Source organism: Solea senegalensis, linkage group LG11, assembly GCF_019176455.1.
Source record: "Solea senegalensis isolate Sse05_10M linkage group LG11, IFAPA_SoseM_1, whole genome shotgun sequence".
In the NCBI taxonomy this organism is placed as follows: Eukaryota; Metazoa; Chordata; class Actinopteri; order Pleuronectiformes; family Soleidae; genus Solea; species Solea senegalensis.
Window position 1 is genome coordinate 4,206,492 of NC_058031.1, and position 16,346 is coordinate 4,222,837.

General features: G+C 40.4%; 2 protein-coding genes across 4 annotated transcripts in view; both read right to left on the reverse strand.

Annotated features, from left to right (window-relative positions):
- Positions 1–342: 342 nt before the first annotated feature.
- Positions 343–5,408, reverse strand: LOC122776800 (transcription factor-like 5 protein). The gene is made up of 6 exons (XM_044037524.1): positions 4,864–5,408; positions 4,610–4,766; positions 4,382–4,523; positions 4,119–4,293; positions 1,561–1,702; positions 343–792 (listed from the first exon to the last, which is right to left on the reverse strand). Exons 1-6 carry the CDS (start codon positions 5,406–5,408, stop codon positions 691–693), a joined length of 1,263 nt encoding a protein of 420 aa, XP_043893459.1. The 3' UTR covers positions 343–690.
- A 3,012-nt stretch (positions 5,409–8,420) lies between these two features.
- si:ch73-181d5.4 overlaps positions 8,421–16,346 on the reverse strand; it is a 29,760-nt gene continuing 21,834 nt past the window's right edge. For all 3 annotated transcript variants that reach the window (XM_044038998.1, XM_044038996.1, XM_044038997.1), the window contains exon 16: positions 8,421–16,210. In XM_044038998.1, coding sequence (XP_043894933.1) covers positions 9,105–16,210 — 7,106 coding nt within the window. In that variant the 3' untranslated portion in view covers positions 8,421–9,104. The remainder of the gene's footprint in view (positions 16,211–16,346) is intronic.

Sequence of the window (16,346 nt, forward strand, 5' to 3'; positions counted from 1 at the left end):
AGAATAAAAAATGTTCCAACTCCATCACACATTCTAAACAAATGTAATGTAAGAACAAAGTTAACTATCGTGAACAATATTTGAGGAAAGAACAGTTGATTCAAGCATAAATAATATTCAGATTTATGTCAGTTGGAAATGCTGAAATGCCAAAGGCACCATCTTTCCTAAGTTTCTAAGGGAAATACTGCCACCTGTTGACAACTAAGTGAAAAGCCGTTATTTTTCTTTAGTTTTTATTACTGGTTCTAAAGAAGGGTTTCCCAATCCTGTTCTGGAGGTCCCACATGTTTCCCTGCTCCAACACACCTGATTCAAATGATCCGCTTGTCAACAAGAAGCCTGATAACGAGCTATTTATTTGAATCAGGTGTGTTGGAGCAGGGAAACCGTTGAAAATCCCTGTTCTAAAGTAAGGAAGCAACATCAGTAGTGGATGAAATGACACAACAATTCAAACATTAACATGCATTAACGACGTAAACTCATGGAAAATGTTATTCAGCATCGACACCCAAAATCATTTTCCCGCTTTCTAAATCTCTGAAATGTGGTCTGAAGCTGAGTTCCACACTAAAGGAAACCTCTTGTCATTTAAAAACAAACAAACAGGGATAACGTCAGCTGATCTACTCCAATATCTGATTGAATATAAATAAATATACAGAATAAATAAGTGAGGGGGTGAGATCATTGTTCCGCCGCAAGATCAACACTGTGAGGGTTCTGAACTAAAGGCGATCTGGACTTCTGAAAGAGTTGCATCTCATCGCTGCAGGCCTCCTGAAACTCCTGTTAAGGAGGAGAATACTCAGTCAATCGTTAATTAAACATTATTTGTATAGTACAAAATGTAAAACAAAATGTTTTCAACTAAAAACACCCCCCACCACATAGGTTTGTTCAGGTATTCTTCTTTCTACTGCCTCATTAGGACCAGGTTCTGGTCTCCATGAGGACTGTGTTTGTTAAGTACACACACACACACATATACTGTATATACAGTACCTACACAAGAACCACCAGAGGCAAAGTTATATGTACGTAAATAAACAAATAAAAGACGGCTATATTTAAAGAGGACTATGTCGTTTTTTTTAGGTGATGGACAATTAAAAATGACTTTATGCGTTATATTTTCAAAATAAAGTATACATATTTATATGTATACTTTATACTTTTATATCCAATACATAGTGCTGAATTCAGTTGGAATCTGTCTGACCTGCTCCTTCCCTTTAGTCCAGGAGGTGGCGATGTTGCAGCATGTGCAGCATGAGAGCATTCTTTTTAATTTGCTGTCACAACCAATTTTCATAGACTAAGTAACTGCAATAGTATGTAATCAATAACAATAAAATAACCATATTAATTTGACTTTATTCTGCTAATTTTAGAGAAATTGGATCTTGAAGTCTGCAAAAATTAAAGTGATATAATCTAAAATCTGCTGCAGGACTATACTTTGATTAAACTTTAATGTTCATGTCTCTTGTCTTGCTTTTAAGTCTCAAATAATTTAGTTTAGGAATGATGAGGACAAAATAATTTTCACCTTACCTGTTTGAAGGTGTCTCCGTACACTTTTGTGATGTAGCTGAGGAAGGCCGTGGTCCTCTGCAGAGTGGTGAGTTTGTCTGTGTTGCAGTCACAGAATGGCACCATCATCTTCAGCTCATCGCAACACAAACGTATCCTCTTCCTGTACAGAGAGACAAAGTTTTAACCTGTGCAGCTCAAGACTTTATGTCCCCCCCCGACCTTGTCCTTTGGCCGTTTAGTGTCGTTTCCAAACAGCTCATGGAAGATGAAAAAATGGTAACTAAAACTGGGTTTTCCATCTTTGATTAAAGCATTAAAAACTAAATGTTGAAATGTTCAACTGTTGAACTACATGTCACATACATTTTACAAGGAGGTGGAAAAATTCCCCTATCCAAGAAAGGTAAATATGAACTACAAAATTCCGCAGCGAAATTTTGTCACATTTTTTTTCCCAAAAATTTGGCAAAAATGTCATAGTTTAGTATGTCGTCCAAAATGTGACAAAAATGTCAAAGTTTAGTATGTCGTCCAAAATTTGGCAAAAATGTCGTAGTTTAGTATGTTGTCCAAAATTTGACGAAAATGTCAAAGTTTATTATGTCGTCCAAAATGTGACAAAAATGTCAAAGTTTATTATGTGGACCAGAATTTGACAAAAATGTCAAAGTTTAGTATGTAGTAGATCAAAATAAAAGACAAAAATGTCATAGCTTAGTATGTTGTCCAAAATGTGACAAAAATGTCCAAAATGTGACAAAAATGTCATAATTTAGTATGTCGTCCAAAATGTGACAAAAATGTCATAGGTAAGTGTGTCGTCCAAAATTTGGCAAAAATGCCATAGTTTAGTATGTCGTCCAAAATATCAAAATTTAGTATGTCGTCTACACAGAAATTGAGAAAACAGCATGTATTTCCAGAACGGTTGATGATAGAGATAAAATGTTTGGTTTGTCAGCGTCAGGAGGCTTTCAGCAGCTCCCATATTTAAATTTGTGAGAAACGGGTGTGAATTGACACAGAAATCACAGTTTTAAAATCACCCTCTTCTTGATTTTTCTAAAACTCCAAAGCAGATTTTTAACATGGGAGTGAATGAGAGCTTTGACCAGAACACTCTGTGCTTTTGGGTGATTTTAAGATATACTGCAATTCGTATGAAAACAACACTCAGGGTTAGACAACAACCATAGCAACATTTCAATGTAAAAATTGTCTGTGTAGGTTGGAAATTGTGGGCAGGAGAAGAGTTTGTTTAGAGGTTTTTGTGATTATTTTTCTGGATCTCAGCTCAGTGTGCACCACACCCATGGACGCAATACATACTCATTCAGTAAAATCAGAATACCACCAAAAAAAGTCAAAAGTTAAACTGTGATTGTATAAAAACCATAATATGTATCAAAACTTTGACTTAGGTGAGAAAAGTCCCAAGTCTTATGACCCGTTTAAAGTTACAATCACGTTTCTACATTAAAGTATGACGACACTGTGATGCTCCAAAGTGGGCTTGGTTTTTCTCTAGGTTCTCACTCGAATGCCTTGTAATAATAAATGCAACAGAAACAGATTCAGCCAATAAAGGAGGACAATGATGGATCAAATCGATGAAAAAAGTAGATGAGTGGAGAAATATGTGGAGGGATGACAAAAACAAATGACTCAACATGACTCAACTTTGTGCAAATTTTACAACAATATTTGGGAAGCAGCAACAACTCCAATATTCACTTAACAGGAGTGGACGGAAACACACAAATAAGTATCTTATTTATCTGAATTCTCATAAATTTGATTAAAATATGCAATTTTTAAATTTTAATGGAAACTACACCACTGACACTTTCATACAATCTGTCAATAATTTTTTTAATCAATTATTCGTGTGGTGTACTTCACTTAAGAGTAAGGATTTAACTCATTTGAACACTGTAAGTTGAGCATATTTGCTTGAAAAACACATTGATATTTATACATATATACTGTACTGTATGTAACTAAGGAAATACATATTAGGTCATGAACTAAAAGATTAAGTTGGGCTTTTCTATTTCAAAGTATAGGTAATGAAAGTAATACGTTATCTTTCTGCATTAAATGTACATTTACAAAGCTATAACAGCTTTTGATTGAGGGACCCCTAGTGGTGGAAATTACATATTGTACTGTGTGTTTAAATTTCCTGCTGTTCTAAAACTGAAAGCTTTGATCACAGACCTCAGCTGCCACATACCTAAATATTTAAGAGATTTAAATACTTTTAATCTTGCTCTTTCATGTCTGAGACATTCATATCGAAATTCCTTAGCTTTTTAAGTGTTTAAAAAGTGTATTAAAAATTAAAATAAATATTATGGCGATTGAGTCCACAAAGGTAGTGTAGCAACAATTTTAGGAAGTCCTGAGGGTTGAACACGTACACAGTACATTTAAAGTGTATATGTGGATATTAAAAAAAAAAAACGTGCACACATAACACAAAGTTATATCAAGATTGTATCTGCTGAATGTTTCATTAAACCACATCATTAACATTGAGGTGTATTCACTCTGGGTGAGTAATTGCTGCTCACCTGCGCTCTCTTTCCATAATGTTGTGCTTCTCCTTGCGCTGGTTATGAGACTGAGCTGTTCGCCTGGTGCTGCTTCCTGCTGCTCCAGCAGAGTCTGGGATGTCCTCCACAGCCTTGGTCGGCTGAGGGCTGCGAGGTCTACCACGCCTCCTGGAGGCAGCATGTGTCACCACATCTATGAAAAAAGGAAACAACTTGCATGCATATTGAACTGTTTTTTGTTTTGTTTTTTAAAAAAGAAGGTTGAGTGAAAGTTTAATTACTCTCTATGTTTCTCAACGGCGTCTCTTCTGTTGAGTTGCTGCTGCTGGTAAAGGGAGCTTTTGTAACTACCGGGTCCAAGCAGAAATTGTGGATGAATGAATCTTGGTGCTCTTCAACCATGTAAGGAATGTGGCCGAGCACCTAAGATTAAAATAAAGTTTAACAATGAGTTCAGCTAATAAGCCAAAGTGATAAAAAATGCGTTTTCATTTTTGTTTTCATCCCACCTGGCCACACATACTGGGGGCAGGGTTATTCACACCCACCACGTATGGGCTAGAAGCAACAACAGGAGTCGCTCCCTCTGTTTTTAACCAGTTCTGCATTTTTGGATGTATAGCTGCCTCTTGAGCCTCTGCAGACTGCTGAAATAATGTAAACACGCTAAAAACACAACAACAGAGATTGAAGGAATTACTTTAGTTAGTACATCAAGTTACAATTTACTTAAAAAATTAAAATGTACATCAGCGAAGCCTACTTGCTGAGGACGACTGACTGAACATCCTTTGGGGAGTCAGCAGACATGCTTTTGAACCTCTTCTCCAAGCGAACTCTCACAGCTGATCTTGGTTGCCTCAGTGAAGACGTCCTGCTGTTAACATGCAGTTTAGTCAGACTCCCTTTACCTGTGATTCTGGCCAGAACAAAACCCGGAACCTCTCCATAAGGGCCTGGTGTCTTGTCTCCTTGCATCACCAGCTCATTTGAAGTTGACAGGTCAATAGCTTGAGTGGTTGTGGAAGCAGAAAGCCCAGTGGATGCAGTGGGATCTTTAACCATCACTGTAGCAGGGTGACCATGGACACCGGACCCATCAGGAGGCCCAGCTTGTGCCTCCAGTTGCGTCTGGATCAGGTGTTGGAGGTGAGTATATTCAACTTCTGTCATCTTCATCAGACTGGACTCACTTCCCATCATCTGCCCCAGATCATGTGTCAAACATCCACCTTGGCTCAACATCTGGCCCACAGAGTCAGAGAAAAGGTCACTGGTGGTTTTGTGAGCCGAGGAGAAGGCTGACATATTTTACTCTAAGGATGAGACAAAAGTTGTAAAGAGAAAAGGAGATAAATATTTTTGCTTGTTTTATATTGCCATGATTAAATATTGCATATTGCAATATAGCATTTTCTGGACTCTAATGGTGCATTTCCACCGGCTCTACTCATCTCGCCACGGCACGGCACGGTTTAAGTAGCGTTTCCAGCTAGCATAGTACCTGGTACCAGGTACTATTTTTAGTACCTGCTCCGGCGAGGTTCCAAGCGTGCTAGTAGTAGGTACTATGCGATGATTGGTCAGACTGCTGGCAGCTGTCTGGCCAGAGTCCCGCCACGTCCCACTCACAAATCAAGCCGAACAGCGCGAACTATAGATCACTTAAACTCCTTAACTATCCTAAAAACCTGGGTTAATCTCCAACAACTACAGAAGTCTGGTGTAAAGTAACTAGTCGTGTACAAAACGAAGTCACCGCAGATTCACTCAACCGTGCAGTGATGAATCCGTCTACATTAAGTACTTTTTTGTAGTGGAGTTGCAACCTCATGGTGCTGTGCCGTGCCAAGGTGAGGCAAGTAGAGCTGGTGGAAAGGCGCCATAAGTTACAGTAACTTCTTAAACCGAGGCGCAGACTTGATCATTAACAAGAATGTAGGAGCCATTTCTTATTTTGTTGATTCTTTAAATAAATGGCTAAAGGAGCTGTAAGCCATATTTCTTCATTATAATAAATAAGACTTTATTTTGTTTGGAAATGTATTTATTTTTTTGAAACCAAACCCAAGCAATCAAAGATACCCCAGTCGACACCAACTGTGGCAAACAAAAGTTTGAATTAAAACTCTGGATAAATTGTCAATACAAAAAGACCTTTTCTGCTGTAATCGAGCAGCCTTATGAAATATTTACTTGTAAACACAACTAATGAACATCAATTCCATGTAGAGCTGAAACAATTACTCTATTAATTGATTATTAATCGATTACTAAATTAATCGATTAGTCGGTTTGAAGCTTTTTTCATTATTAAAACAAGGTTTCTGATTGTTTCAGCTTCTTCAATGTGAATATTTTCTTCGTTTATTTGCACCATATAACAAAGAAATCATTAAAAGTGAATCATTTTGGTTTGTGGACGAAACAAGACATGGATTGACAAGCACTGATAAATATTTTTTAACGTTTTCTAACATTTTATGGACCAACAGACTAATCGATTATGAAAATAATCGTCAGTTGCAACTCTAATTACATGCGAATAACAAAGTGAGGCGTCGTATTTGATTTGGCTAGTTTTCAAATGTTTACACGCCAAACGCCAATGTTTTTTCCCCCTTAGAACAAAGAACATTTGGTTCAATTAATTTGGTAAATGGAGGACCGTCTGTGGCCAAAGTGTAATCACTTTATGGTATTCTTGAAATGCTACTAGCTATTAGAAATGTATATGAATATATTATATTCATATACATATATAATAACTACAACCTTATCTGAATATATGAACACGGAACCAGTTTTTTAATTAATTTAGAAGTTGGTCTTAAAGAGAAGTAATAAAAGTTGTGATAATTGTTATCTACAAAACTCAGAGACAATCGACAGAGACAAAAACTAGCCCGTAAACGGAAATTAGCAAACAATTAACTTTACGCTAGGAACTAGTTTCGATGACAGGTTTGCTAATAACCTGCTCAACCTCATACAATCCTTTAATTAGCGTTGCCAAGTGTCCGTAATTAAATCGTCAAACTAAACATTATTATATATACCATCTACTCTGTCGGCTCTGCACTTACTTTATATCCAGGTGATTCCTCTGTAGCTGCGTGGGCAGTGAACTGCGGTCAAGCTACCTGACACTCGTCGTTTCTTCGTGGTCAAAATATCAGGCGCTGAATTTTAACGACCTCCTTACAAAGGCTTTTACGGTAAACTGATTTGTAAGGACATCGACATCCGGTGTTCAAAATAAAACTCCAAATTAAAACGTTATGCTCAGCATATTGATATCCACTTGCTTATTTGAAATCAAATATTTTAATTTAATGTGTTTGAGTGTTCACCGTAGATTACTCCAAAAGTATGCAGTAAAATTATGCATGAAGTAGACACAAGTAGAGTCCAATAAAACTTATATCATTCACTACTTGTAAAAATATGTATTTTATACCTCTTCAAAGATGGAAAAATATTATATTTTGTGTTGCTAAAAATGAACTTTGACCCTGGATTACTAAAAATGTATACAATACAGTACTTCCTATAACTTGTATATGACGTACAAGAGGTACTCTATCCAATAAAACTGAAATCATAAACTACTAATACAAATGAAGTATTCTACACCACTTAAAAGATGGACAGTTAACCTAATTTTTGTTGTGAAAAGTGAACTTTGATCCTGGATTATTACAAAAGTATAAAGTAAAAGTACTCCATACTACATGTGCATGAATTACAAGAGGTAGTCTTTCCAATAAAATGGAAATCATGTAATGTAGTGCTGTAACTATAAAAACATGAATCCAGTTCAGTGTAATGTTAAATATGAATTCCTCAAAACTGTACTGAAATAGCGTTGTACAGTATTTTGCCTATTCAAATACTAAAACTATATAAAAAAAAAAACTAACCAGTGAAATCTATAAATTCAACTAAATGCTTTCACCAGCGCATGGTGGTGTGGCTCAGTGGTTAAGACTGGTACCCTGTGTGCGAAAGACATTATTGTCGCAATGGTTGCAAGTTCGACCCCTGGCTGATTGTAATGAATTCCATTGTAATGCACTATGCATAAAAGCACCTGCTAAATGACATGTGATATCATAATACATACTCTACACAATACTTCATTATTTTTTTAAAGAATACTTTTATGTGCATATGTATCACCAATGTGAGGCTCTTGTCTTGCACCAATAAAGCTGAAGTGTCTGTAAAAGGAGACTTTTTAACTTTACCTCAAGTGTATAGGGGACACAGTAACTAATACAATATCACAAACAAAAGAAACATCAGATTTGATTTTTTTTTTTAAAGCGTCATTTTATTCTCAACTCGAAAAATTTTTATCAACAGAGAAACATAAAAGCCAAATCAAGGTTACTGTACCAGAGTTATGGCTATGTTAAATAAAAAACTGTACAAAACATTTCTATTTGCATATATAAATACACACCAAGCTCAATTTGCAGGTGATTATGGTTAAGAGGCATTCAGTCCTAATAACAAAAATAAATCCAGGTACTTTAAACATAAAACAAAACATAGTTCTACTTTTGACTATGATCAAATCAAGTTACAATCTCTGTTCTTGGAAGGCCTTGACTGTAGATCATCTATAGATCTATAAACGTTAGTAGGACACAGACACTAAGGAAGTTTCCTTGAAAAAAATAAAATGCACTAGTGTGTTATGTGTTGCAGTTTATCGATCCAATGCTATGGTTACTCTAGTATCCAATGTGATGATAAATTTAGTTCAGCAACTTTAGGTCTTGAGGGGCCCAGGTATTAAGATTTTTGCCTGATGTACTTGAACTGAAATGTGTTTTATTTTCCTCGCTATATGTACCAAATACTTGCTAAGCATGTTAATTACCCTGATCTGTTTTGTCATTTCCAGCACCTGTATTTCTATCTATTGGTGTGCTTCTAACTTTTTCCATCCACTGGTCTATCTGTACTCCAATCCCTGTCTGTAGAGAAACACATTTAATTGTATTTGGCGTTGAAGACATTAGGATTCTTCATCATATGATTTGGAAAGCGTATCAGACCTGGTGGAGTGGGAAGTAAAGCCGTTCTGTGTCTCTGGGAATTTACCAATGGTTGATTTTGTGGACCTCCTCCTGGGGGCCTATTAAACTGAGGAGAATGTATATCACTAGTACCTTGACATGTAGGATCCTGAGAAGGACTGAAATTAAGTGATGTAGGTATATCTGACAACCTCGAAGCTTGCATGTCATGCTCAGCACCCCTGGGGTCTAAGCCTGACCCCTTAATTTCTGAACCCTTTCTATCAGATCCAGAAATCTCAGTGTTAGCATCCCACCTACCAGACCCATGTCTCATATCTGAACCTCTTACAGGCCTTAGCCTTCCCATGTCTGGACCTCTCTTGTCCCCTCTTAACTCATGCTCAAATTGTCTACCTTGTCCTCCCCAATCTGAAAATGTTTCATCAGCCTGTGGACCCTCAGTGTTTGAATTTCTGTGTCTACGTTCTGGGTATCTTAAATCTGAACCTCCTGAATCTGTTCTATATGGACCTTCAGGCTCAAATTCTCTCCTGTCTGGACACGAATTGATCAAGTATGGGCCTCCCTTGTGAGACTGCCTCCAGTCATTTGCCACATCTGGACACCCTTTCACATCTGATACTGATCCCCTAAAGCCTGTACCCCTTCTTTCGTGGCTTTCTCCTCTGTGATCTTGCCGTCTTTCCCTTCTAAAAAATGCCCCGCGCCCTCTTCGATTTTGAGCACCCCATCTAGCTGACCCTCTCCATTCATTTACAGTTTCTTCCCTTGGCCCTTGTCCTGGACACATATCTAGATTATCCTGGCCAGGCCCTTGATCACTGCAACCAGGACCATGCCAATCACCTTGTGGTCTTTCCTGTATATGTATTAATCCCCTATCTCCAGGACCACTATGTGGACCTTGCCTATTTTGATGGTCCTGCTCGTCTGGATCTTCTTGAATCTTCCTGGAATATATATCCCTGTGATCTCCTTCATGAACAGCAGTCTCTACATTGGCACCTCTTCCATCTGACCACCGTTCTATGTTTGTGCCTTTCCATCTGTCTCCCTGATTTAAACTGTTCCCACGTGGTCCTCGTGCTCTACTGTTCCTCCTAAAGGGCCTTTGACCCCTGAAATTTGGAGTTGTTCTACTAGGTCCTGGGCCCTCCAAACCTGGATTTTCATGGATAACTTCTGACCCTCCAAAGTCAGCCCTTTCCCATTCATTTCTTCTATCATGTCTAGGACCTTCTGTATTCTGGCCTGTCTGCCTACAGCCTGGGCCTCTAAAGTTTGGACCAACTGCTTTTCTCCAATCAGGTCTTGGGCCATCTACATCTCTCTTTTCAGCTCCAGAGTCCCCTGATTCTCTCATGCCAGGCCCGGTGTTCTCAGTATCTGGACCTCTGAAGTCACTGCAGAATCCTCTAAAATCTGGTCCCCTTCTATGACCCTCCATACCAGTTATTTCCGGACCCACTCTTTCAGGGTGTGGACAACTAACAAAGTCTGGGCCCTCCATATCTAAAGGTCTTCTTTCATGCCGAGGACCCCTGACTTGTGGGTCTCCTGTAAAGTCCCAGCTGTTTTTTGCTCCCTCCACATTTGGCGGTCTTATTTCTGGCCTAGTTCCCCTGAAATTTAAACCCTCTGGGTGTCTACCTACAAGCCCTTGATCATCTGTGACTGAACCTAAATGCTGTGGCACCGATCTCCTCATGTTTGGACCTCTTGCTCTTCTCCTGTCAGGCTCTGGGCCCTCCATGTTTTGATACTCCCTATCAGACACTGGAACCCTAAAGTGGGGTGCCCCACTTTCCTGATTGTGAGGCCCTGGGCCTTCAATATATATACCTCTTTTGTCAGAACCACCAATATTTTGATTTCCTGGCCCTCTAATAGTAGGTCTTTCATCTTCTACAGAATTACCTCTTCTTTCACACCTAGGCCCTCTGAACTCATGACCTTCTGTTCCTGTCCTTCCAGTGTTTCGTCCCTGAAAATCTGAATGTACTGGTTTGTGTTTGTTAGGCTCTTGGCTGTCTATACAGGGAGTTATCCTTTCATTTATTGGTGCTCTGTTATGAGGTCCAATATCTTTTAAATCAGGACCTCCAGGTCCTTCTATGCTAGACCCAGGACCCCCCATGAATGGGCTTTCAGGCCCTATTCCCCTGAAAGCAAGACCTGAAGGGCCTCTTCTATCAAACTCAGGACTCTCCATAACTTGGCCTCCTCTTTCGGGTCCTGCTCCACTGAAATTTGGACCTTCTGGTCCTCTCCAATCAGTCCAAGATCCCTCCATAGCAGGACCTCTCATTTCAGGTCCTTGTCTGCTGATATCTGGATATTCAGATAATTGTCTATCAGTCCCAGGACCTTCCATAATAGGAGCTCCCCTTTCAGGACCTGGTCCTCTGAAATATGAACCATCTGGTCCCCTCTGGTCAGCCCGAAGTTGTTCCATAGCTAGACCTCTCCTTTCAAGTCCTGGTCTGCTGAAATGTGGAGCTTCAGGACGTCTCCTATCTGTTCCAGATCCCCTTTTGTCAGGCCCTGGCCCTCCAGGTCCTCCTCTGCCAAGTCCAGGACCCTCCAGTGGCACGGCTGTGCTTTCATGCCCTGGTCCCCTGAAATCTGGACCAGGTGGTCCTCTCATGTCAGTCCCAGGATCATCTATAGCAGAACCTCTCCACTCAGATCTTGGTCCTCTGAAATCTGAACATTGGGGATCTCTCCTGTTAGTCTCAAGACCCTCCATAGGAGGACCCCTCATCTCAGGTCTTGGTCCACTGAAATGTGGTCCTTCAGGTCGTCTCCCGTCAGTCCCAGGACCCTCCATAGACAGGCCTCTACCTTCATTCCCTGGTCTTCTGATATCTGGACCACCTGGTCCTATCATGTTAGTCACAGGACCCTCCATAGCAGGACCTCTCCATTCAGGTGCCGGTCTTCTGAAATCTGGACCTTCAGGATCTCTCCTGTTGGATCCAAGACCCTCCACAGGGTAACCTCTTCTCTCAGGTCCTGGTCTGCTGAAATGTGGAGCTTCAGGACCTCTCCCATCTGTTCCAGGTCCCTTCATAATGGGACCCCTACTCTCTTGTCCTGGACCACTAAAATTTGGACCTTCAGGTGGTCTCTTGTCAGTCCCAAGACCCCCCAAAACAGGACTTCTCCTTACAGGTCCAGGTCTGAAATCTGGACTTTTATGTTCTCTCCTATTACATCCGGGACCCTCTAGAGGAGGGCCACTCTGTTCAGGTCCTGGACCACTGAAACCTTGACATTCAGGAACAACCATATCTGGACCTCTAATTTTAGGCCATGGTCTGCTGAAATTAGGACCTTGTCCTCTCATATCAGGTCCATGATAATTTAAAGATGGGTCTTTCCTCTCATTCTCTAGTCCTCTGAAATGTGCACCTCCTGGTCCTATCGGGCTGGGTCCTGTATCGTCCATAGTTGGACCTCTCCTATCAGGTTTTGGTCTCCAAAAATCTGGACCTCTTGGTCCTCTTCTGTCATTCAATGGGATATTACTGGCAGGTCCTCTTGTTTCAGGTGTCATGAAACCAGAGCTAGTTAGTCCTCTGTCAGACTCCTGGGTCTCTATGTTTGGACCTCGCATATCAGACTGATGGGGCCTGTAGCCATCTTGCATAAATGGTTTTCCTGTAACTGAATCTCTCCTATCTGGCCCTCTCCAGTCATCTCTTATATTATCTTGACCTCTATGACCCCTCAGATCAGAACCAGCTCCTCTCCAATCTTGATGTGAAATATTAGCATTTGGACCTATGCCTTCTTGACCCATTGGATCATTTTTCCTCTCAACCCCCACACCTTCTATATTTACTTTTTGCATGTTTGCATCCCTTAAATTTGAACCTATTTCTCCCTTGTCTCTGCTTGTACATCTTTCATGTGGCTGGTTTCTATTACCCCTTGTATCCCCATATTTACCACGGGGTGTATTATGTCCTGTACTGTCCCATTTTGGTTCATCTGGCCCGCTTTGTGGGCACCAGCTTTCACTTGTCATTGAAAGGGTTGGTGTTATATGAGTTGTTTGAACTCGGTTCTCTATTACTGTACTTATATCTAAACTCTTTTCTTGGCCCACCCTTCTGAAGTCTTCATTTCTTCCATGCGGCTGAAACCCATCTCTCTGATAACTCTCTCTTCTTGACCCTAAAAGATATGGACCTTGACTCCTTAAATCTGGGCTGTGATCTCGTCCGCCACCAATCATAGGAGATCTCATACACCCGGTATGTGGACTCTCACCTCTTTCTTTTTGGTCTGTTTCTAAAGGACCCTTTATCCCTGCATCTCTCATTTCACTGTGTAGTGCTGAATCTACCACATATGAATTTGTACCTACTGGCATATGCACAGATCCTCTCATTCCTGTTTCACAGTGTTTTTTATCAGTGCATTCTAGGTTCATACCTTGCATCCTAGATCCTTCCTTATCTTTCATATCTGGACCTAGATTCCTGGGATATTTTGTCACTGGATCTACTTCAGGTGCTGTGCCTTGAATATCTGAATTACTGGCGAGCTTTAAATATGCTCCCCCTTGACCCATTATTTCTGGATAATTTACATCCGATTTCATCTCCTTTAACTGTTTGTCAACCCCTATAATACTTTGATCATTGACACTTGGACTTTGTAAATGTTGGGTTTTTGGATTTGGGGTTCTCACAATAAGTTCCAAAATATTTGCCACTGGCGTTTGACCACCAATAGGCATACAATTGTTTTCAACTTTAACAAATGGCAATGGGATGTCAGTGTGTGTCACATGATCTCTGATTTCCTCAGTCTTAATACAGTCAATCTTCTCAACGCTGCTATCTTTCAAGAACTGTGGTTCTGGGTCAGGGCTTTCAGGAGAATCTCGAATAGGTGGGTCAATTACTCTAAGTGGAACTGTACTTTCCAATTTATCAATAAGCATAATTTCTTGTTGAGAGGGTTTGTCCTCCTGTGCGGAAGGACAAGTAACTGACTTTTTTTGAGAGTCATGGAATTCTGGTGGTTCTGAAACCTCATTCTTCACATTGTGAAATGAATGTGAATTTTGAGAAACATCTTTATCGGAGCTCTCAACAAGATTGTATTTTAGCTGACATCCATCGGGGTCATTTTTAACAGTATGTGGGGTAGATGGTGATGTGTTTCTCTCTACCAATGCTCCAACAACAGAGTCTGAAGGATTACACTGAACTATTCCATGTTGTGACTTCTCAGGTACTTGTGGGGAAAGTTCTCTGTGCTGTTGTGGCGAAAGGGACACAAAATCTCTTTTTCTAGGAGATGATGGGGATCTTTTTCGGCCATGAGAATGTCGGTGTGTAGTATGCTCTTTATGATGGCGACCCTGGCGCTCAGACTGGTTTCTAGATCTATGTCTTGACCTGTCCCTTTCACTTCTTCTGTGTCTATCTCTTTCTTTGCGTCTGCGGGAATGTGAAGGAGAACGGTGTTGTGATCTTCTTGAAGGACTTCTGTCCTTTTCACGATGACTCCGCCTCTTCGGTGATGACCTTCGCTTCCTGCCGTGGTATGAATTGGGCGTAGCACTCTTCCGAGTGGAACTTTGCCCAGGTGAATCATGAGTCTTTGAACTAGCTCCTTGAAATACATCCTCTTGAATTAAATTAAAAAGCGACTCATCCTCTGGGTCATACGCTACATCAGAATCTTCAATCTCTCCAGCAGAGGAATACTTTTCAGTTTCCTCAACATTTTCCTGTGTTTCATCTTGCTTTATAGTGGTATCTGTATCATCTTTTAAAGCAGGGAGGACAGTGGTATCTTCTCCTTTAGCAGTGTAAAAATTCCCAGTTGATTTGTCTGCAGTCTCTGTAGGGTTTTTGGACTTATCTGATGATTCTGAAGGTTCTGTTTGCATTGTGCCACTTGGTAGAGATGGCGGTTGACTGATTGGCACAGATTTTGATGGTGGAGACAACAGGGAATCAGAAACAGAAAATTGAGCCATGAACATACCCACAGCTTCTCTCTGTTGACGTAGTGCCTCTTCCTGCTCCTTCAACTGTCGTTTTTGCTCTTCAATCTGCTTATTGAGCTCTTCAAGCATGCGCTGTTGTTCAGTCAGTGTTGCAGCTGAAACAACCACGGTGCCTGTTGGAAGGTTTGGCATTACTACAGGTGGGGTAGATGGGGTAGTTTGCAGTGGGGTAGCAGCTGGTGTTGCAATCTGGGTGGAAAGTGTTGTTGGACATGATGTAGAATCTGATACTGGAACAGGAGCCTTTGGTTCATGAGTATCACTTCGAATATCTTCAAAGAGAGTCTCATCCTCTGGATCATAGGCTATGTCATCCTCCACATAGTCAGACAATGGAGGGTCTTCTTTCTTAATTTCCTCCATTTTCTGTGGACCAACCCTTCCATATCCCATGGCTGGATCATATTCCTCCTCTGGGTCATATGGTCGGTCAAAGTCATTTTCCACTTCTTCCATCATTTTGACTTTGGATTTCTGCCCATATTGTTGGACAATTGGATCTACTTGAGAAAACAGTGGGGTGTTTTTAGGATTTATTGCTGTTGTTGAAGAGCTTCCATCAGAAGCAACTGTGGAGTCATTTTCCTTTTTGCGAAACAAAGTTTTCAAAATAGTCTGTAGTGGAGTCTTATTACTGGATCCTTTTGTGGGATTTTTGTCAGAGATGCTACTGGAGGAAGAAGCAGCAATGACAGCAGAGGCAGAGAGAGGAGGATTTGCTTTCAAAGAGGTCAAAGAAGATGGTGCAGTAATTGGGCCACAAGGTGTATCTGAAGGTGAACCAGGGCAAGATGCTGAACCAGGTGGGGTGGTACTAGAGGGAGTCTCAGGATCATAGGGTTGGAATATCTCTAATTTGTCAGAGCCATAGAGGATAGGAGGTTTTGGGATCCACATGGGGTCTTTGGACATATGAACCTTTGGTCTCTTCTCTTCAGTTTCCTGAAGCACGCTTCCTGGACGTTTTGGCTTCTGGACGATTGCCAGACCCAGAAGAAGATTGGGTCGATTAATTTCAAGTCCTGTAAAATATAAAAGACAAGACACATAATTCTTTATAACGTATTTTGCTGAGAAAGGTCAAATTACCTCAAATTCAAAACATGTGGGAATTTATTTAGGAAAAAGGTGGGATTACTATCAAAACAAATAAAAACA

Coding starts and splice junctions, on each gene's coding strand:
- LOC122776800 (XM_044037524.1), bottom strand. CDS start 5,408: ATGTCAGCCTTCTCCTCGGCTCACAAAACCACCAGTGACCTTTTCTCT. Junction 4,524..4,609: donor CCCCCAGTATGTGTGGCCAG/GTGGGATGAAAA, acceptor TTTTAATCTTAG/GTGCTCGGCCACATTCCTTA. Junction 1,703..4,118: donor ATTATGGAAAGAGAGCGCAG/GTGAGCAGCAAT, acceptor CTCTCTGTACAG/GAAGAGGATACGTTTGTGTT.